At 48.0% G+C, this 22101-nt stretch overlaps 1 protein-coding gene across 1 annotated transcript in view; it reads right to left on the bottom strand.

Annotated features, from left to right (window-relative positions):
- Window positions 1–13620: 13620 nt before the first annotated feature.
- Window positions 13621–22101, bottom strand: part of ITK (IL2 inducible T cell kinase) — a 385858-nt gene continuing 377377 nt past the window's right edge. The window contains exon 17 of the mRNA XM_078653711.1: window positions 13621–14542. Coding sequence (XP_078509837.1) covers window positions 14471–14542 — 72 coding nt within the window. The 3' untranslated portion in view covers window positions 13621–14470. The remainder of the gene's footprint in view (window positions 14543–22101) is intronic.

The following is a 22101-nucleotide window of genomic DNA, read 5'->3' as shown; positions in this document are numbered from 1 at the left end:
GCATGGCAAGGGCGCCTGTTATAGATACCTTAGGGCACAACTTATAGTTACTTGAGAGAACTCTAACTATAACTGTTGTATTTCAATGGTTTTGTATGTGTAAATCCGAACCTACCTAGAACGTCCCTGTAACTTTTGTTTTTTTTGTGAATTTCTAAAGTTTTTTAAATTCGATTTCCTAACTATAACGTTCCTGTAACCTAACTTGTTTTTCAGTAAATTTCAACTTTTTTTTTTTACAACTGCGTTTATTAAATGTTTAGGCATATCATATGTACAGTTCTCCATAATCAGGAGGACACTGTCAGTGGTCAACATTTAGCGGAATGCATGCACAGCCTAAACGCTTAAATCGCCCCCTCCCATACCCCCTCACCCCGCCAACAACCCCAAAACCCCCCGCTACCCACCCCGTATCCCACCCTAACCCAGTGCACGTGTTCACTATCAGCTGCAGTATACAGTTAGAGCACAATAGGCATCCTGTACCCTCCTAGGCCCCAGAGCACAATAGGCATCCTGTACCCTCCTAGGCCCCGAGGTCACCATCGGCAGGCAGTCCATCATCTAAGTCAATGGGGGGCTCCAAGGTCAACTCCCTGTAATCCGCCCACCGCTTCCAGATCTTGTAGTGTTTCCGGGGGCAACCCCTGGCCTCAAACACTGGCAATTCTAGCCCCATAAGGAAGTCTAAGCCCGCCCTCCAGGCGCTAAGTGGGGGGGCGCGGTCGCTCTTCCATGCCCTCGCCAGATCCCGCTCAGCTACAACTAGGCCCAACAGCAGGAGGTGACGCTTGTAGATGTTACCACCTACTTGCTCCAGGACATGCAGAAGGCCCAATCTGGGCGTACGAGGAAGGTCCCACCCCAGTACCTCTGACAAGCAATTCCATACCCCATTCCAGAATCGGGTCAGACCCACACATGACCACACAGTATGCAGCAGCGTGCCTCTCTCAGTCCCACAGCGCAGGCATTCTGGGGTAGCAATGAGGCCAGACTTCCACAGTCTCTCTCTGGTGTAATAGGCCCTATGCAGGTATTTGAACTGTATAAACCGGAGTCACACAGCTATTGCAGCCCCACGGGGGGACTCCAGGGCCTCCCTCCAGTCATCCTCATCCAAAGGGCCAATATCCGTCTCCCAGGAGGCTTTCAACAACAGGAGGGAAGAGGAGCAATGAGTGACAAGCGTTTGTTATATTTTGGAGACTTTCTTATCCCCCAGATCTCCCATGAAAAGCTTAGCTTCCACAGGGCTAAATTCAGGGAGCCGGTCCAGCCCCACCAGACTCGGTGCAAGAGCATGACGAAGTTGTAGATATTTAAAGAATTGGGTCTTGGGCATGTCAAATTCGGAGCTGAGGTCTTGAAAGGATTTGAGGGTAGTCCCAGTAAGAACATGGCCAAGTGACGAGATCCCAATGGAGTCCCAGCCACCAAACCCCGGCAGCGAGGCCAGTGCGGGGAGCTGTCCATTGTTCCATAGTGGGGTTTCCGCTGTCAGCCAACCCCACCAGCCCATGCGGCGCAGCACCTGTCTCCAGATCGTCAAGACCACCTGAGTGACCTGCGGCAATTTCTTCCGCCGCCCGGCCGAGTACAACAGCGTATGTAGTGTGGCATCCCCCATCAGGAAGTGTTCCAGTGCGTACGCCGGGTCACTGTGATCGCCGTACCACCACTCGTTCAGAACCAACAAGTGGGAGGCCTGATAGTAGGACAGAATGTCCGATGTAGCAAGACCTCCACAGTACGTGGATAAGAAGCAAGTCCGCAGCGCCACTCTGGAAGCACCCCCCGCCCACAGAAAGCGACCCAGTACTGAATTTACTCGACGGAACCACTGTGGGTCGATCCTGTGTGGATGATTCTGCAGTTGGTACAGGAGTCTTGGGAGGGCAACCATTTTAAAAATTGCGGACCTGCCATAGATATTGAGAGGCATACGAGACCAGGTTTTGACGTCCGATCGGACTTTGTCCCACACCGGCAGCACGTTGCGCTCCCATGCAATTGCGGCAGACCCGGACAGGAAGACTCCCAGATATTTTAGACCACCGACCGCCACCTGTAGGGCCGAAGCCCAGGGGTATGTTTCCGACTCTCCGCCCAGCACCCACAGGGTCGATTTGCGCGGGTTGAGGAAAAGTCCCGACATGTCTACAAAGATACGCGTTATTTCCAATATTCGAGGGCCAGAGCGGTTAAGGTCGGTCATAAAGAAGAGGACATCGTCCGCGTATAGCGCGATTCTGTCCGAGAGTCCCGCCCCCCACACAAAGCCACGAAGCTGTGCATCGATGCGCACCCACGCGGCCAGCGGTTCCATGGCCAGTGCAAAGAGGTAGGGGGATAGGGGGCATCCCTGTCGGGTCCCCCTAGCAACCGGGAATCTCTCCGAAATCGCTCCTGAGATACGCACCGAGGCGGTGATGTCCGTGTATAACAGTCTAACATATGAAACAAATACCGGACCCAGGTTGAGGTGCGGCAAAAAGGCGAAAAGGTATGTCCAGCTGACTGAGTCGAACGCCCTGTCAATGTCTGCCAGCAGTAGCGCCGCCCGTTCTCCAGTCGCCCCCACAGCGTCCACTGCCGCTTGCGCGCGTCTGATGTTGTGTCGTGTCGCCCTATGCGGCATGAAGCCCGCCTGATCCGGGTGAACCAAGTCTGCTACATATGGGAGAAGGCGGTTCGCCAACGCTTTGGCCAATAATTTGGCTTCAAAGTTGAGTAAAGATATGGGGCGATACGACTCGTGTCGGTCGGGAGGCCTGCTCGGCTTCTGGAAAACTACAATTTCGGCCTGACTCCAGTCCGCCGGCAAGCTACCACGTTCCCGCGCTGCCTCCAACGCACGCCTATAGTGCGGTCCTAGCTGCAGGTGGAATTTCTTGTAGAATTCACTGGGGAATCCGCTCGGTCCGGGCGCCTTACCTGTGTTGAGTTGCCCCAGCGCATCTCCCAGTTCCTCCGCCGTTAAGGGAAGGTCTAGGGCTTTCCTGGCATCGTCCGATATCGCACGGGGGGGAAGGTCAGCGATGAACTTGTCAATCGCATCCGGTGGGAGACTGTCCCAAGGGGCATATTGCTCCGCATAGTAGCCGGCAAAGCTCGCCGCAAGGGTCGCAGGGTCCGTTATGGCCGTCCCCTCCCCGTCCGTGAGGCCCGGTAGAGTAATCGGCTGCAGAGTTTGTTGACACAGCCTATGGAGCATGGTGCAGGACTTGTCGCCCCACTGGTAAACCCTGCTCCGTGTGGCCAGCCAAGCTTGTCTAGCCTCGTCTATTAAGACCGAGGCGTAGGATTGCTGCGCCTGCAGGAGCAGTTGTATCGCTACTCCGTCACCGTCCCCCTGACACCGTCTCTCCAACACCTCCACCCGTGCCGCAGCCGCGACAGTGGCCTCTCGGCGACTACGACGGGCAGCAGCACACCATGCAATGTCAATGCCTCTCAGCGTGGGCTTCATGGCTTCCCAGACCGTCACTCCATCTACCCCCTCCGCCAGGTTCTCCTGCCAGTAGTGGGCAATCGCGCTGCGCATATGTTGTGTATAATCTGCCTGCTGGAGATGCCACGTGGACATCCGCCACCGGAATGGCTGGCGCGTCTTGCGCAATTCAATCCGTATCACGACAGGGGAGTGGTCAGATAGCCCCGAGGCTGAATTGCGGCCTGCTTCACTCTGTCAAGAAAGGCTCCTGGTACAAACACGCAGTCCAGCCGTGAGAAGGAGCCATGCACAGCAGACACATACGTGTACTCACGCGTCCTGGCATGCAGGTGTCTCCAGGCATCCACCCAGCCCAACCCGTCAATCATCGCTTTTAACCGTGAAGGGGAGGTCGCCGCCACGGTCCCCTGCGACCTCTTTCGGTCCAGGCACACATCCACAACATCGTTCCAGTCGCCACCTATCGCGGCCAAGGAGTCTGGGATCTCGGCCCACAATTCAAACAGTCTCTCTGCCAGGGACCATTGTAGAGGAGGGGGGGCATACACACTGCCAAACACCACTGGCTCCGTACCGACCATACCCTTAACAAACACATACCGACCCTGGGGATCGAGGCAGTGACGCTCGTGGGTATATGACAGCCTCAGATGAATAAGAATGGCCACCCCCCTCGAGCCCCTGGAAAACCCTGCATGAAATACCTGATGGTAGCCAAATCGCTGCAAGCTCAGTGCCTTTGTCCCCAACATATGCGTCTCTTGTAATAGCATGACATCAGCTGAGTCCCTCTTACCCCAGCGCAAGACTGCCCCACGCTTAATTTTGTCCAACATCCCCCTGACATTCCAACTTAAGATTCGCATAGAATCACCAGCGAGTTCCTGCCTCGGGATATCAACCATAGTCTCGATGGAAAAGTCTCTGAGGACCCCAGGACCCAGCCCAGGCACCCATCACTATGTAAGTCAATGCAGCAGAAATCACGTGCACCCCTTTCAAAACACCCCCCATTCCCCCCTGTCCCTTCCCGCCAACACTGCTCCCCCAACTGCCCAACACGCGTTCCCCACCCCCCACCCCTATACCTCATGAAACACTGAAGTACCTGTCGCGGCATGGGGAGCTTCGGGCCCAAAACAGAGCGCCCAAAGCCAACCATACCAATGGATCCCCGCTACTCCCCCCAACTAACGAGACCTTCCCTCAGGGCCACCCCCCTAACGTGGGAGGACTAGGCCGCCCTACAGGTCAGTACCCCGAACCCCATTGTACCACAGTTTTTCCGGAACTCGAGTAGAGCGAGGCAGTCAGGCACCGCCAGTATAGCTCCCCTTGATCCAAACCAAGTTCCAGGTCTCACTACACCAGATGCCATCCGCTCGACCGATGGAGCAGCCGCACCGGGCCCTCCGGAGAGTCCAACAGTGGAGAAGGGTTAAGTAAGGAAGGTTGAATTCCCATGGTATTCAATTCTCTTTCCCAGATTGATCGGTGTCGGGCTGCGTCCCATCCGGGAGGCCGCTCCGGGACCGGGAGCGTCTTCGTGACCGAGATTTCCTGTGTCTTTTACCCCTGACGACAGAGTCGCCCCTCTCCTGCGACGATCCATGCGATGGTCCAGAGCCCAAGCCCGGCTGGGCGTTCAGTCGAAGCCTGGTCGTCTTGTCCGTCCACCCAAGCACCGCCTCCGGGGTATCAAAGAAGTGGGTCTTGGATTGAAAGACGACGCGAAGGTGGGCCGGGTACAGCAATGAATATTGGATCTTCTGACCACGCAGTTTGGCCTTCGCGTCCAGGAAGGAACGGCGCTGCTGCTGCACCTGCTTGGTATAGTCTGGGAAGATCATAATCTTGTGATTGTCAAACAGCAGAGTTTCTTTGATCCTCGCTTCCCGGAGTATAGTGTCTCTATCGTGGAAGATTTTAGCTATGACCGGACGAGGCCGTTCTCCCACCGGCGGTTTCTGCATCAGGGCTCTATGTGCGCGCTCCACCACAAAGCAGCGCAACAGGACATCCGGGGGAAGCCAGCTCTCCAGCCACCGTGTTAGGAACGCATCCATGGGCCCCTTCTCGCAGTCCTCTGGAAAGCCCACGAAGCGCAGGTTATTCCTGCGCGCTCGCCCTTCTGCATCCTCGACGCGGAGCACCAGCCCCTTTTGGATCCTGTCCATCTCTGCCACTTTCTGTTTCAGGGCGCCTACATCACCTTCCACTCCCGTGATCCTGGTCTCGGTCTCTGCGATGCGAGCAACTGCGTTGCGAAGATCCTGTCGTAGTAGCATGACATCAGCTCCCACTGCGCCAATCTTAGCGTCTAGCATGTCCCTGGTATTGTGTGATGGCGGCCATCAGGGCGCGTTGTCGGGTCCCGTGCTCTGGCCGCCCCCGGAGGCCCCGGAACCCCCGCTGGGTCCAGTAAATTTGTCGATCGGTCCTTGCTTGGTGGAACCAGTGCCGCCCCCGCCTCTGGTCATGGTCAGGATAGTTTGGGCGGGCTGCTCCGTGCCTGTGGCAGACCTTCTACTCACTGCAGTCCAAAGTCAGAGTCCACCCGGAGGGCCTAAGCCCACCGCAGCCAAGGTCGGGAGGCCCGCAGGGCGCTACGCCACACCGGACCGTCACTACCGAACACCTGCAATGTCCAGGCCCCCAGCGAGCTGATGCTCCCGTCTTCACTCGGGCCAGGGCCACAGCAAAGCTCCGGGCCCCGGACCTCCGGCAGGGCACCCCCACCCCAACAAGAATTGTAGCGCTAGATCCGACTCCTCACCTTCACGGGGTCTCGAAATTCCAGGCCCGGGCACCTGCCGATATCCGTGAGCCAGGACGGGCACAGCAGGGCCCCCAATCACAGGGCGACCAGGCAACGCCGTTTCTCCGGGCAGCCCCGGCCCTTATATGGGTTCCAGCACAGCAAGTGCGAGGCAGGCCCCGGACTCCTCCAGTGAATCCAGCAGCAAAGCACTCCCCAGAATGGCGCAGGCACCACACTGCTCCCGGGGTCACGGGTCTCTTCGCGCCTGGGGGCCACATTGCAGGGGGCCACACACTCAGGCCGTCGGGCGGAGCGTGCCCCACCCCGCGCCGATGGTCCGCCGCAGCTCCGATGCAGCAATGGCCGCTGGCAGCCCAGGGGGACCCGACTGGTTCCCTAGTCTGTGGAGCCCGCCACGGGGGTCGATTCCTCACAGCCCTGAGCAGCGTCTGTGCACCCCAGGCGGCAGGAAGCTCCGCTGCCCTCTCCCCGGCCGCCGGCCGCCGACCATCCACCGGCAACACGGGGCCCGCCGGCGAGCAAGCCGGCCAACGGTCAGAGCCCCCGGCCGGGACCGGCTCAAAATCGAGGCCCCGGCTCTCCACGCGGCAGGTAGGCCCAGGGGGTGCCGCCGCCGCCGATCACTCCGGCCAGGGACCAGGGATCCCAAACGTGGCACCGGAGGGTGCACCTTGTCTACCACTGCCGCAGAAGTCACTGTGTGGCCAAAGGTAGGTTCGGGGTCAGGATAAATGTAAGAATTAGTGGCGGGCCGGCAGGAGCTCTAGGAAGCTACGTCCGCCATTGTCGCCCTCGTAGCCACGCCCCAAATTTCTACTTTTTTTAATGTTATTTACAAACTATAACATCTCTGTAACTTTTGCTTTTGCCAGTGAATTTGTAGGGCTTTCTTAATGTAAAGTAATAGTTAATTACTGTATGCTAATCCAACTGCCGTCACAGTTGGCCAACCACTCAATGGCAGTCAACCCGGGAGGGGGGCACTCGGTCCTCTTTCCCAGACTGTATTTGGCCCTGGGGATCCCACCCCCAAGGGCCCACTGTTTAATTTATAGGGGAAGGGGGCACACAATCCCCCCACCTCCCCAGGTGGATTTCTGGCCCGGGAACCACATCTCCAAGGGCCTAGCCTAATTTTGAAGGGAAGGGGGACATGCAGCCCCTCTACCCGAATAAATATATTGGCCCAGGGGACCCCATGCCCCATGGCCCGGACAGTAAATGGTGGGTTCCCTAGAGCCCACCCAAGACCCCTAATGCATGTTTGTTGGGGGCTTCGGGGGAGCCCTGATGCCCCTGCGGCCCTAGCAGGCTTCTTGCCTTCAGAGGGAGACGGCATTGCTCCCACCACAGGGAGTAATTAAAAATGCTGCTCCCTACAGGCGTCAGCAATCTTTTTTCTGCTTCCCAACCTGCTTCACTGTGGGCAGGGAAACACATGAAAAGTCCGCCCCCTGCAGACAGGAGCATTTTTCATGCTCCCTTCCGCTGGGAGCAGATTTAGGGCCTTATTACAAGTTTGGTGGCCCTCCTGTTGGCCCGCCACCGCCTTGCTGACAGGAAGATCGCCAAGACCATTGCAAGAACGGGGGCACAATTCCATTGGTAGGGACGGCATGAAATGGGCGGTGTAAAGCCAACTCGTAATATGCTAGGCTGTGCCAGCATCGGCTCCGCCAGCATATTGAGGTCAGTTGCAGACAATCAGCTCAGTGGGATCCTTGATCCCTGCAGAGCCAGTGTTCGAGTACAGCAGTTCTGAGGTCCGCTGTACTAGTAATAAGGCCCTTAGTGTTTCCTCTTGCTTGCTGAGACCTTTGAAATTGCTCCAGCCGAGAGAGAGAAAACACATGTTTCCCTGCTTGTATCAGTGCGGGCAGGGACCTCTATGTCCCGGGTGTGGGCTCCCTAGAACATAGCTGGAGCCGCCCCTGCAGGTTGGGCTCCCGAGGGCCATTTTCGGATCCGGAAATGAGGGTGTCATGCAACCACCTCCTCTCTTTTCTTGCCTGTCCGGGCCTCAGGGTTTGGGGTCCCCGGGCTGAAATTGGCCCAGGAGGGGTTGTGCATCCCCTCTGCCCATTTATACATGCGGCTGGGCTCAGGGGGAGGGGTACCCCAGGGGCGTAATCAGCCTGGGGAGAGGGGCCACGTGCATCCCTGTCCACCTAATATATAAATGCATTTCTCTCAGGACCTGGCCCACCAGAGGGGCTGATAAAATGGGTGTTTAAATGTGCTTGCTTTTTAATTTTTTTTACTGGGTTCTGTTTATTCTCTGCGAATTTGTGGAAAGAATTTAAAATAAATCTTTTTCTGGGGTCCCACCATCAGGCCTAGGGGGTCAGGGTATTTCTACCCTGCCCTTTTATGATTTTTTTTTGGTTGGTTTTTCTTGGGATTCGGCCGAGTCAGAATCCTAAGATGGCTTCCAAAACTTTGCTGTTTAAGTATAGGCAGCCAATCAAATCTCACCAAAAGATATGTCGGATCCACTGAGGATTTGTATCCCTAGAGATATATAAATCTTTTTTCTTTAATACTACTGAAAAGGATTTACACCAAATTACAAAAAAGGCTCTTACTGGTCCAAGATCCTTCTTTCTTCCAAATTTGGTGTAATTCTGTTCAGCAGTTCAGACGGAGGTTGTGTTAAAAATCCCCCTATGAAAAATTGCACGGGGAAAGCATGTTTTGACCCCCCTTTTTCTCAGCCCCAGCTTGATGAATCACCTTGAAACTTTCAAGACAGAAGCTGAAGTGAGTGGCAAACTAGTTTTGATTTTTTTGTCAAGATTCGTCAAATGGCACCAAAGTTATAGGCAAAACAAAAATGCTTTTCCTATGGTAAGCAGGTCCTACCTATAAATACCTATTGTTTATCGCCAGTAGATTGTATATCATCAATCTATCCAGATGTGATGCTAAATGTTAAGAATAGTACATTTATACTGACCTTTATGTACTTGCCTTGTTTATTTTGTGGTAGTTGATGTCATGCACTTGGTGTTGTTGCACACTCATATTTTGTTGTTTGAAATAGTGACACAAAACGACCATTAGTGTTACAACATCACTCTCAGTTTGATTGTAACCCTGCATATTGCAACCCTGCATTCACCATTGTGACTTCCATATTGGTTTCCCATTTGGTTTTCCATTTTGTTTCCACAATTTCACCAGTTCCAGCATGCATACTCTTCTTTATGAGCGAACCAGGGCTGAAAAGAACAGTTGTATTTACCGCTCACTAATTGAGGATTACAAGTAAACCCACAAACCCTTTTAGAAGTCCAGCATAGTTATTGGTAGTCCTAAGCACAAGATCACGGTCTCAGTACAACTGATTTAGGTGATCATCCAGAAACCCATAGTATTCTCTAGATCTAGTGTTCGCCTCCTTGTGACAAGCAAATGGCCAAAATCTCTAAAAGTCTTACATAGGCCACCAGAGAAAGCACCAAGTTGGCTGAACACTGGTGAAAGGAATGCACACCTGCAGTGGAAACCGTGCACTAATGACTGAGTGGTATGTTTGCATACAGTTCCACTCAATTTTGCTCTAAATTTTGTCTCCTTCACAGATGAGACAGAAAATTATTGTTATTTATTCCATACAGTCATTCTACATATAGTTTGCCTGGTAAGCTTTGCTCAAATGGTTTGTTCTATAGGCGTGTACGGTGCCAGACATGTATTTTCCAGTGTCTGCTGATCCCTTTGATCACAGCTAGTCTATCCCTCTGTCAGGAAATTACCATTGATAGTGAGTCCTTGGGCCATCAGTGGTTATCAAGCAATGGTCATTTAACACTGGTGTACCAGGGCCACCGGTCTACTCACTCCAACTTAATAAACATGTTACTCTCTTGGGGTACTTGAGTCTCCAGGAGAAGTGAAGTCAATCAGTTAGGGCTTTCTCTAGGCCAGGCATGAGCTTAGAATCACAGCTAAAGCATAGCATCATAAATAACACACAATACATTACATTGTCATTCAGTGCCACACCCTTAGTGAAGAACAGACTATGTGCAAACAACAATTAAACTTATAATACACTGAAAACCAGAGAAGCTAGAAACTTAAGGGGCTAAGATATGTCTCCAAAACCTTTTATAGCTTAAACCTCATTGGCGCTACATTTGCTCTAATGCTGGTGTTACAGAGAGCACCTCTTGTGCGAGCACTGATGTATTCAGGACTCGTCCTTCTCGTCTGTGTTTATAAAGTCTTAGGCAATGAGACAAATGTGCCAGACAAAGTGAATCTAGTATTGTAAGTTTGCTGTTATATAACCTGGTTTCCATATTAAAGGTGTTTGGCCCTGGGTGGAATTGGTCAAAAGCGGGAAACATCCTTTACAACGAAACTTTTACAACGCACTACCATTACGACGCAACTTTTACAACGCAAACCATTACAACACATAGCGCTGGGGGGCGCTCTAGGATAGGGAATGTATTTAATATACTATCCAACACCTTCCCTACTATCCACGGGGACTGGAGTTGGAATAGTAAATTAAATAAATCACTATCCAGCGCCTAAAAGCACTATGCGTTGTAAAGGTAGGCGTTGTAAAAGTATGCGTTGTAACGTCATACATCCGTCAAAAGCACCTGGGGGCAGATTTACAAGCCCCCTGTGTCACCTGTACCTCACTTTCCATGACGTACTGGTGGCGCAGGGGGCTCCTCCATATTTACAAGGAGAGGAAAATCCACCCTGCGTGACTTTTCCTCTCCTCGTAAATATGGCCCCTTCACACGCAGCACTGTGCGTGGATGGGGCGTTCCATGGGTGTTGCTGTGGGTGTTCCCACGCAACACCCATGGAACCAGACATCTCCAGATTTACGAGAAATCATGAATCCGGAGATGCGTGTGCATGCTACGCCAGCCTAGAGGTGGCGTAGCGAGGCGCAACGAGGAGAAATGTTTTAATTTCTCTTCGTTTCTTCCTCTTTCAATGCGTGCTGCATTCTACAGCACGCATTGAAAGAGGAAAAAGCCTCTTGTGATGGTTTTTGTGCAGGAAGGTGCCCCTTCCTGCACAAAAACAATCTCCCCAAGACCCAGGCACCCTTGCACCATGGTGCAAGGGTGCCTGCGCCGGCGCATGGCTGCAGCATGTGTGCCAGTGTAGGGGAAGCACAGAGATGCGACATATTCTTGTAAATATGTCGCATGTCTGTGCTTTCCAAACTAACGCAGCACAGCGCAGCTAAATGACTTGCTGCACCGTGCTTCGTTACTTTGATGTAAATCTGTCCCATGGTGCCTCAAAACCCACCATAGAAACAACAAGGGACTCATCTAAGTCAAGTAAGTCGAGTTTTGGAGGCTACTAAGTGTTTTTGTGCTCAGTTCCATACAGCTATGAGTGGATATGGTTGTCAGTGTCTAGTTGGGAAATAGTCTAGTTTGATACCATGTACTGATCCATCTAGTCTTAAGAGTTCTGTATGGAGGCAGATAAAGTCCCTTGAGGTGTCAAATATATGTCCATATCTTAAAAATTGAAGGTCATGGCAAAGTTTTCCAAGTGGATGTGGCACACAGGGCATCAGTGAAACTGAGAACTTCACCAGTTCTTACTGGAAATTGGACTCTAGAGTTAGGGATGAACTATGACCAGATCCCACAAATATTGGAAACAGTTGAAGTCCGCTGCTTTCTCAGACGGATACAACTTCACCGAAAAGATTTCTATTCTAGAGTTTGATCTGAAAATACACAGGGCATGGACATTCTAAGTCGAGTAACAGCAACAACTTCAATGCTACAAGAACATCAAACTGGAGTAGCTGGAATACGATTATTAATCAAGTACGCTAGAACCTTCTGCCTCCCCCCACAATGTTTAGGAGAAATATGATTGATTCTGGAGTATGTTGGAGATTAAGGAAAGTTTGCGTACCTATATAACTACTGTGCAGCAGTCAATATATTTTAGACAACTCACGTCTCAGACAGGCTGCATATCGTTGTTGAAAAAGTATACTGTTTATGCTCTAATCTTATGTATTATGCACAACAATGGCCTGGCACACCTTAGCTGCTTCCAAAGGTCCTTGGGGAATATTATAAAGGGCTTTGTCTCCACTTTTTTGGCTTTAAAAGCCAAAGAAGCGGAGATAAAAATATCGCCCTATCAACAACAGGGTCCTCCAGGGTTCTCCTAATATCAAGCTTCACGCTAACCCTGTTAGAGACAAAAAAAGCAGCGCTAACCACGGTTAACGCTGCTTTTTTACGTCTGCTAATTTCCAGATTTAGCCATTTAATCCAATGGGAGGAGGATTACATGGCTAAAATCACCTTGCACTATCAGCAAGGTTTCGCTGGTTGCAGTGTGATTATCACTAGATTTCCAGCGATAATCACACTGTTTACCAGCTAACGCATGTATTCCTATCGATTGGGAGATAAGCGTTGCTGATAGCACGCTATCTCCACGATGGAATCCAGCGTTAGCCTGCGATACTTATCCACGCGCTAAAAGCGCTGAGCGATAATTATCGCAGGACCTTGCTAATATGCCCCCTTATTATTCAGGAGAGTTATGGAAACTAAGGGGCATATTATCAAGAGCCGCGTTGAAATTATCGCCGGTTTTGCGGAAGAAAACTGCTGCTAAAGCGGCGATAATGGGCTTGATATTATGCCCTGGAGAATTCCAATAGAAGCCCATGTTCACACCAGAACATGGACTTCTATTGGAATACTCTAGGGCATATTATCACGCCCATTACCGCCGCTTTAGCTGCAGTTTTCTGCCGCTAAACCGCCGATAATTTTAAACGCTGTTCTTGATGATATGCCCCCAAGAGACTAATTTAAAGGAAAGGAAACCACAAATGCCTTCCTTCCTGTCTCAACATCTTACCTTCCATCGGGTTGGAATGTTGAGGCAGTCATTCATGGAATTCGAAATGAATTTCCCAAACTTCAGAAGAATATTGTTTTCAGTTCTAAAGTGCTATTGTACCAAAATAAGACCTTGATTAATTAGCTAGTTTAATATCCATGCGTACGAAGTTGTGCAGAGCACTACCGCTTTCCCATGTTACTTGCCCTCCTCTTTTCATTACCTCTTTTTACAGGACGATTGTTGTACATGGTTTGTTAGGTGAAAATATTTAATTGTTGTTTTGCACCTTTATTCCTAAATTAATGTTAAACTCGTATCTGTCAAACATATAATAGAATTACGAATAAAAAGGTAATACACACGGCACTGAAAAATACTATGGTGAGAAAAACTTCCACCTCACCGTTAAAAATACATGTATTGACGGCTGTGGTTAGAATTTGAAATCTGATATTTGACTCACTCTAGGTGACATGTAGGTTGCTGCCACATGAAAAGCATTACGTTTTCACAATATGAAAATAGTTTATTTACACGTAAGTGACAAAGCCAAAAAATAGCATCTGAATCTCAAAAGGTAAGGCAATAAAATCAACCATATTTAAAGAATAAGTTACTCACATTATAGGGCAAATCACTCGAGCAAATATACAGTAGAATGTATGTACTGTACACAATTGCTATATAACTGGATCTTTACAGAAAAATACATGAAAACAAAGTCGGAGCGGGCATCTCATATTACACAAGGTTGTGAAAATGTTTTTGAGATTATTTCCTGCTAAATTCCTAAAATGTAACTTTCAAAATTCGCTCTGGGTCTCCATACAAACCTACTGGATCAAAACCAAAAAGGATCCTGCTTCCACAGCCTAACATTATGGTGGGTAGTTCTCATGCAACCACGCTCGTCATGCAGGACAGAGAATGCCTGAAAGAGGCATTCCATCCAGTACAAAAACATTATCCAGAAAAGGAAGCTCTACTACTACTCGTTCTATGGTTGTGCAGGATACACAGTTTCCGGATCTGCTGTGTTGTTGTCTTGCTCGGATCCACAGGCCTGGGTGTATGTCTGCCTCCTGCAGCAGACCTTGCTAAGGTTGGGTTACCAGTCTCATGGCTGAACCACAGGCAAAGCTCTGAGATATCCTGGGGAGATTTCCTCCCATCTCATGATTGTTGCTGGAACCCCAGGATGCCAAAGTCCATTTGTCCACCCGTGATCCTTGGCTGTTTTTATTGAACATGGCTCTGTACCACATGTCAGATGATCTGCATTGGTGTAGGTGACACGCGTGCTCCATGAAGCTCTAGTCTTCTAGACTTGGTGGTTCAAATGATACAGCTCTGGTTTACAGCTCGCATTCTGAGATTTCTTTCAGCTGGCAGAGAAGGTCTGTGAAAGGCGGTCTATCTTCAGGTTTCTGGGGGTGAAGAATAAAATGATCAAACCCACAAAAAGGGAACCTATGTTTATCAGAAGTGGAGAACAAATGTGTAGTTTGTATTCAATGAAGGCAGAAGGGACTGTGTGTGGGCCTGTTCAGAGATATATGACCCTTGCAGGCAGCACAGCACAGAGCGTGCATTTGAAAAGACTTTAAAAGTGCACACTTCCTGTGTCTTTATTGCAAACCACAAACAGTCACTAGGCAGATGCAGAGTTCTGTGGGGCAGTTGCACAGTAGAAGCTGCTAATACAGAAACCCACCTTACACATATTCAATGCAAACTGGTCCAATACAGCAGAGCTATGCCCCGTCGTCATTACAGAGATCTGTAACGCAGTAATGACCTTAAAGGCTGCAGGCGTCTACTAAAGCAAAACAAGAATCATCTTTCCTTGCGACTTAAAATAACACCACAAGGTCTCATATGTGTACATGATCTATTTCAAGCAGCAGTTTGTTTTCAAATCAAATCAAAATCAAAATCAGCTTTATTCGGTGTAACAAATCTCACCATAAAAGCATACTATAAAAGAAAACATTCCTAAGTTTACATTGTTATTCCAGTATTTTAAAAGATAAATACAATAAAAGAATTATTAAAAATACATTTGTGAAATATTTTATCGAAAAGTCCGTATGGTCATCAATAATCAATCTTGGCATTTTTTAAAGGGACTAAGGATTTGCGAGCTAATCAAGAGTTAATACATTCAGTCTCAGGAGATAAAGTGCTGGTGAAAGGGACATATTGAGAATACCTGAAATATAAAGTTAGCATTCTTGGCAACCAATCAATAGTGAAAACAAAGCAATATTTAAGAATGATCATCCAAGTTTTCATACAGCAATGCCTCAAGATGTGAGTAATCTTTTCGTTTCCTGACTGCAAGCTGTATGAAACAGATTACACTACATATAATTTTCAAGTTTTCTAAGTTACATAAAAAATTGAATGCATGTTTATAATTAAAAAGCAGGTTTGATAAAAATAGAGGTTTTAAAATTGATTTCCGGATATCCTTATAAAAACTACAAAAAAGAATAAAATACATCGTAGATTGCATAGTTTTTCCATCACAATGACATTTCTGTAGTTTCCAACACCATTTTTCCACTCTAGGGAAAGCAACTAGGTAATGTAACGTGCTCATCCTTAACCTAGTGAGAGAAAATCTCTGTTGGTCGTTTTTCACCAGTATTAAGTACGGCTGTAGTCCCCTCACTAAAGGTCGTTCACCATATGACATGACAGTGTGTTTTGACTAACAGACCGATCTCTTTCTTCGTCCTTTAATTTGAGATATTTGCGCTTAAGATCCTGTTTACTAAGTTCCAATATAGGAAGGGGGTCACTTCTGTACATGTCAGGTTTACAGTGTTTAGAAATGTGGTGAATGTGCTCCAGCCAAGGAATCCTCCTGCTATGATCAAGTGCTAGACAATCCATAAGTAGGTCTTTTGTGAGTTTGGTTTCATCCTTAGACCAGATGCTATGCTAAAAGGTGAGTCCTGCAACATTTATTGTGTCACTAATATATGGGGTTGATAATTCTTTGTGGATTATGTAATTTGTAGTCCCATAAGGGACTGCCAATAATCTTTTTAAGAATTTATTTTCTTGGGTCTGAAGGGAGGTGATATTAGACCTGCCCCAAATAGCAGCTCCATAACAGACCCCTGAAATACATGTGCTCCGATAGAGTGTTAAGATTTCGCAGATAGGTTTATTTCCTATCTTCGCCGAAAATCTAAAAATACTCTCTATTATTCTTAAAAATTTCATGTTACGTAAATCAATATGAGCGTTCCATGTACCATTCTTATTAAAAAGCAACCCCAAATAATTAAAGGATGAGACTCGATTAATTAAAACTCTACCTACATCGTGTTGTTTATATTTTTAATTTTGCCCCCATATGTCATTACAAAAGTTTTCTTCAGGTTTAATTTCAGATCTTTCTTTGTCATGCACAGGGCAAAATTTTCTATAAGTATTTGTAGGCCGTTCGCTGTCCTTGATATCAGGACAGCATCGTCTGCATAGAGCAGTACAGGGGTTATACGATTCCCAATTTTCGGAGCATCTGCACTAAGGTTTTGTAAAAAGGGGTCTACATTGTTAACATATAGGGAGAATAGGAGGGGCGCTAATACACAACCCTGTCTGATGCCATTCTTTACACTGAAATCAGGTGTGCATTCCCCCCTCTTTCCATATCGTACCCTCGATGTTAGATGGGTATAAATCTGTGATAGGTATACGATTATATCAGAGGGTGCCCCTAGCCCTTTCAGTGTTTGCCATAGTTTACTGTGATTGACTAAGTCAAAGGCGCTAGTAAGGTCAACAAAACAGAGGTGCAGCGCCCCTTCCTTTGCTAAAGTGTACTTCCCTATTATTAACTCTAAATTCAAGCACAGCTCTACCATCCCAATTCCTCTGCTGAAACCATACTGTACATCGGTCAGTATTTTTTCTTCGTCGGCCCAAATTTCGAGTCTGTCCAGTATTATACGGCCCATCAGTTTTGACGTGGAGTCAAGAAGAGATATTGGGTGGTAACAATTTGGCTTTCCTCTATCGCCTTTTCTAAAATTGGTACAATGATACTTTTAACCCAGGTAGTTGGTTAAAAAAAAACTATAGTGGCATTAAAAACATTTGTTAAAACGGGTACCCAGTTTGTTTTAAAACCTAGAATAACTTTGAAACTGAAGTTAAACGGGAATGCCAAGATACTAAAGATGGGTGTTTCTCTTCCCCACACTAACCTAATCACCTATAACCCTTGACAATTAGGAGCGGCGGTGTTCAGGCCCTCTTCTCTCTCTTTGCTTATCAGTGCAAAGTTAAGCAACGCTTGAAGGTGTTGTAAGTTCACTTATGTTTATTGTGCTTTACGATGACTAGGAACACTGGTATGTTATATTTTTGTTACCTAACTGGGTATATATTGTATAGTGGGAGTTTCTTAAAATGTATTTTTTGAGATTCTGTTTTATAACTCTTTTTTTAATTAATTTTGAGATAATACAGTGCACCCACATATAACTGGGCTACATATCACCATATTGCACATGAATCATCTTTCATATGTGTTAATAAGGCACAGCAATTTTTGTGTAGCAGTCAGTCGGACCATACCGGAAATATATGTGTTTAAGTATCAAGGCCAAAGAATTCGATCCACAGGTCCAAGATTTTGGCATGTTTGTGTGGGCACCTTTTGCTAGATATACTGATTTTTCTCTTAGGGCACATTTATCCATACCACGTCTTCCATTCTTAATAGGTGCTGGCTGTGATAATAGTAAACCCAAGAAAGAAAAGATTGAGAAAAACACAAAGGATTTCAAGGGAAGCCACAGCAATTGCAAAGTGACACAATTAAAACGGGAAAGGTCGGTGGTATTGGACCTCAGTAAAATTCAGGAGGACACGTCCTATCAAAAGACGCCCTACTTCAAGAGAGTTGCTATGAGGTTAAAGAAGAGAGAGGGAATTTTTTTGTCCTTCCCAGAAGTGAATTGGGTGTGTGAACATGGAACCCTCATGGCTAGCATCTATTTAGGCCTCACATATCAGACCCTGTGTTCTTCAGCACAGCCAGTACACCCAACAGCTTAAAAGTCAAAGATACCCAGGGTGGACACCCACGGAGCAGCCTTAGTCAAAAGTGGGTTTTTAGGTTTGAAGACCCTTGAGTAAGGAATCAGAGCATATCCTTACAGCTGAGTGTCATAGACTCCCCTTGCTACCCCTCTACAGCTGGGCCGTTATCAGAAAAAAAGTATGGGCGGAACTTTAAAATGTTGTCAAGATGGAGTGTGGAGAAGTGTGGCTCAATGGTTAGAAGCGGCAGACCCTGAAGCAGAGGTCGGCCCGGGACCAGGGTTCAATTCCCAACGCGGCAGGATCTTGGGTCAATGTCCGCGGACTCGATAATTCTCGCTTAGGTGCCTACGCTAACCATGGGTCCCACTCTGCAACTCTGGGCAATAGCTTGCTTAATCTCCACAACGGCCCCAGCAACGCCGGGGATGCCTGGCTTCACCTTGGGGTGCCCTCTCACAGGGAAAGCCAGGACGGGTTCCCCAGCGGTATACAGCGCCAGGACACCACGTAACGAGGTAACAGTGCGCTTTACAAGTATACATACATTACATTACATTAAAAAATGTTTGGGTCATAAGCAGATGTCCAAACTGCAGGTCTAGTAGTGTTGAGGCATTGGGTTCTGCGAGCGTTATGAAAACGAAATGCAGGTAACACCAACAAATCTCCCCTGTCGTTCAGGACCAAAGACTGCAGGTGTATTCGCAAGATGACTGATGAAATGCATACTACAGCAACGATTCAGAAGGGTGAATCACGCCAAGGGAAAGTCAAGCCTTGAAAAATCGCTAGGTACCCATCGAGCCCAAACGCATTAAGAAGCAGTTGGCTCTTCCATACAAATCGGGAATGTTTGTGGATGTACATCCAAAAGCAGACAAGAGCAAAGGCTATATGTATATATAGAATAAATAAAATGGAAACAGCCAGGGTGCATTTAAATAGCGAAATCTGCAGTAACTAGACACTTGAATGAACTAGAATGAAAGACTGGAAACTAATTGTGTTAAAGCATAACAACACGCCATTCAAAGCGAGTAGATGTGTTAGTGTTACCTGAATTCACTTTTAGGTCTGGTTAGCCAAGACCTTTTGATTTTAAGCAGAATATAATATATATTATACTCACTCATAGGGGCTTTCGGTCAGCTGTCTTCATTTTTTTTTTTTTTACCATATACAGTGAGGGACAGTGCTTTAGCGCACTTCAATTTAGCAAAATTCATGTCAAAACAACACAAATATTGAGAAAACCAAAAGGCTGAAAGGCAATGCCAGACCTATTGGTTTTGCCAGTGCTTGTTCTTAACAGTAAGGGATTAAACATATGGGGAGGAGTTGTAACCCAGTGGAAGCTGGTGAAAATACTGTTTACTAGCAGCACTACAATTAAAGGACAAATGCGCGAAATCAACAACTCACATAGGGCTCTCTGCAAACCAGGCTCCATGTGGGGAGTACCAATATGCGACTCAACTTGGAGAGGATGAAATGTGCTTTAGTGATGACAGATCCTTAAGCAACTACTCTACCCACAAAAGAGACCGACGTGCTTTCAGATAAAATACATTTTAAAAACAGGTTTATAGGGAAATCGGAAAGTTTGTGGGCATCTTCTCATCTCTTTAAAGCCTAAGGGTATCTGGTCTTCGGACACTCGATTAGTGTAAATTGTCACATAACATCTCATCACACTGTAAAGCACCCCATTAGAGCACAAGCTCATTTATTTATTTATTGAAGGAATTCATATGGCGTGGACCTAGCTTCGCAAGAAATATACAGCAAACTAAATTAATAATAACCACTGACAGTGATAAGGGTATAGCACCGATATTACAGGTAGCTAGATTGCTGGGGACCATTTTGAATTGGTAGGTTTTAAAGGACCTTTAAAATCAGAGCAGATTAGGGATCAGTCTTAGGTTCCCTGGGAGTTGATTTAACATTTTTGGGGTTGGCAGGAAGCTCCTCCTGCAGTTTTTGTCTTTTGTTTTCCAGGATCTCCAGTAAGAGTCTGAATTTACCTGGGGGTGTGGCGAATATGGCAGCTGAGAAGGTCACTGTGTCCTGAATTCAGACGAACAGCCCCAGTGAAAGATATCCTGCAAGACTCTTTAGCCCCCTGTTGACAGACACATACAGTCACCGGAGGGGGAGTACTGTGTTGAGGTGCTGGGGTAAGAGCAGGGCAGGGAGAATGCAGTCAATATGGCTCATCCCCAGGGATTGCACCAGATCTCTTGAGGTTGAATCCTTTGCCCCAGGGGTAGTGGAGGGCCAACAGATGGCCAGCGGGCCTTACGGAAGGTCTCAGAACTTTCCCGCTTCTACCGGTCAGAAACTCCACCCGTTCCAGCGACTAGCTGACACAATGAGCAGGCCTGCACCCTGCTCATCATGACAGCAGCCTATGAGGTGGGCCCAGCAGTATGACGGACTGATTACAAAGCCAAACTCTGAATAGAGAAGAGGTGCAGGGAAGAATTAAGGCATTCACTCCCCCTACCCAACGACAAAGCCACCACCCCCTCGGCGACGCAGGATTGATAGACGCACTACACAGCCGGTGCTGGTGGGTGTACACAACAGAGGCCCAGCATTCACATACCACAACAGTGCTGCATCCTTCATCCACCCATGACCACAATGCACTTGAGGTGGGTGACTGACAAGTCTGCATCAAGGGGTGATTGTCCAAACCTCGTCTGAACTGCCTGGCACCCTTGTGACAAAGGGGACATAGATAGAGAGTGGTAGGACCTCTAGGACGAGTTCCCCTTCTTCACTTCTTTCAATTGTAGACCTGCTCGCTGGAGCACTACTGTCCTGGATGGCACATGGACCAGGGAAGGCCAGTCAGTAGAGGCCATGCCTCCAGGTTTGCTTACGATCACACTGGACAAGGAGCGGCTGCCACTGTCCCCTTTTATTGTGCCCATATAGTATATACATGGGAGGCACATTTACTTATTTGGCGGCCAAGGGGGTTCTGCTGCATGATTTGGCCTACATTGTGGTGGGCTACATCTCCTTGGAGAGGCTGGGTTAGAGAAAGACTACCATTATCATCATAGCCAACCGCACTGGCCACACCAGACCATGTCGAGGGACACCATGGTGAAACCCAAAGGGGGAAGGCCTCCTTAGATCAGCAGAGGTTGGAACTCTCCAGTGACCATATCTGCCCAAAGCACTCTCAACACGATGGGGGTGGAAGAAACCCTACATGACTTTACAGGGGAATTCAGTGAAATACTTGCCGCCATTCTAGACATTAAAACCACCTTGGAGACCAAACTAGATGTCCTCACAATTAACATAAGGCTCATACGAGCAGACCACACGAAATTAATGGAAATGGTGGATGAGATGGCATCCACTATGGCAACATTCCCACCCACAGTGAAAGATGCCCAGTCACTTATCCAGGCTCTGCAGGAGGAGGTCTGCCAACTAATACAGTGACTAGATGATGCGGAAGGCCGCTCCCATCGTAATAACATTCACATTGTAGGCCTGCCTGAGCTAGCTAAAGGCCCCATCATGGAGCTCTTCCTGGAGGACTGGGTAGTCAATTATGTTATGTTATGTTATGTTAATTGGGTTCTTCTATAGCGCAACGGCTACTCACAAAGGAGTGTCCCGGCGCTTTGGCGAAGAGGACCTTTATTGGAAAGAAAACATAACTGAGAATAAAAGACTACACAATTCCTAGCTAAACAGCCAGGTTTTTAATGCTTTTCTAAAAGACATCAGACTAGGGGCCTGTCTCAGGTCAAAAGGCAATTCATTCCAGGCACATGGAGCCAGGTAGTGAAACGAGCGCCCCCCTTGACGAGTGCGTTTGATGGATGGGACGCACAATTTGAGCAGGGAGGCAGAGCGAAGAGCTCTGCTCGGTTTGTACAGAGCG

Source organism: Lissotriton helveticus, chromosome 7, assembly GCF_964261635.1.
Source record: "Lissotriton helveticus chromosome 7, aLisHel1.1, whole genome shotgun sequence".
Taxonomy (NCBI): Eukaryota; Metazoa; Chordata; class Amphibia; order Caudata; family Salamandridae; genus Lissotriton; species Lissotriton helveticus.
The sequence above is the reverse complement of the archived record's forward strand: the minus strand, read 5'-3'. Positions and strand labels throughout refer to the sequence as shown.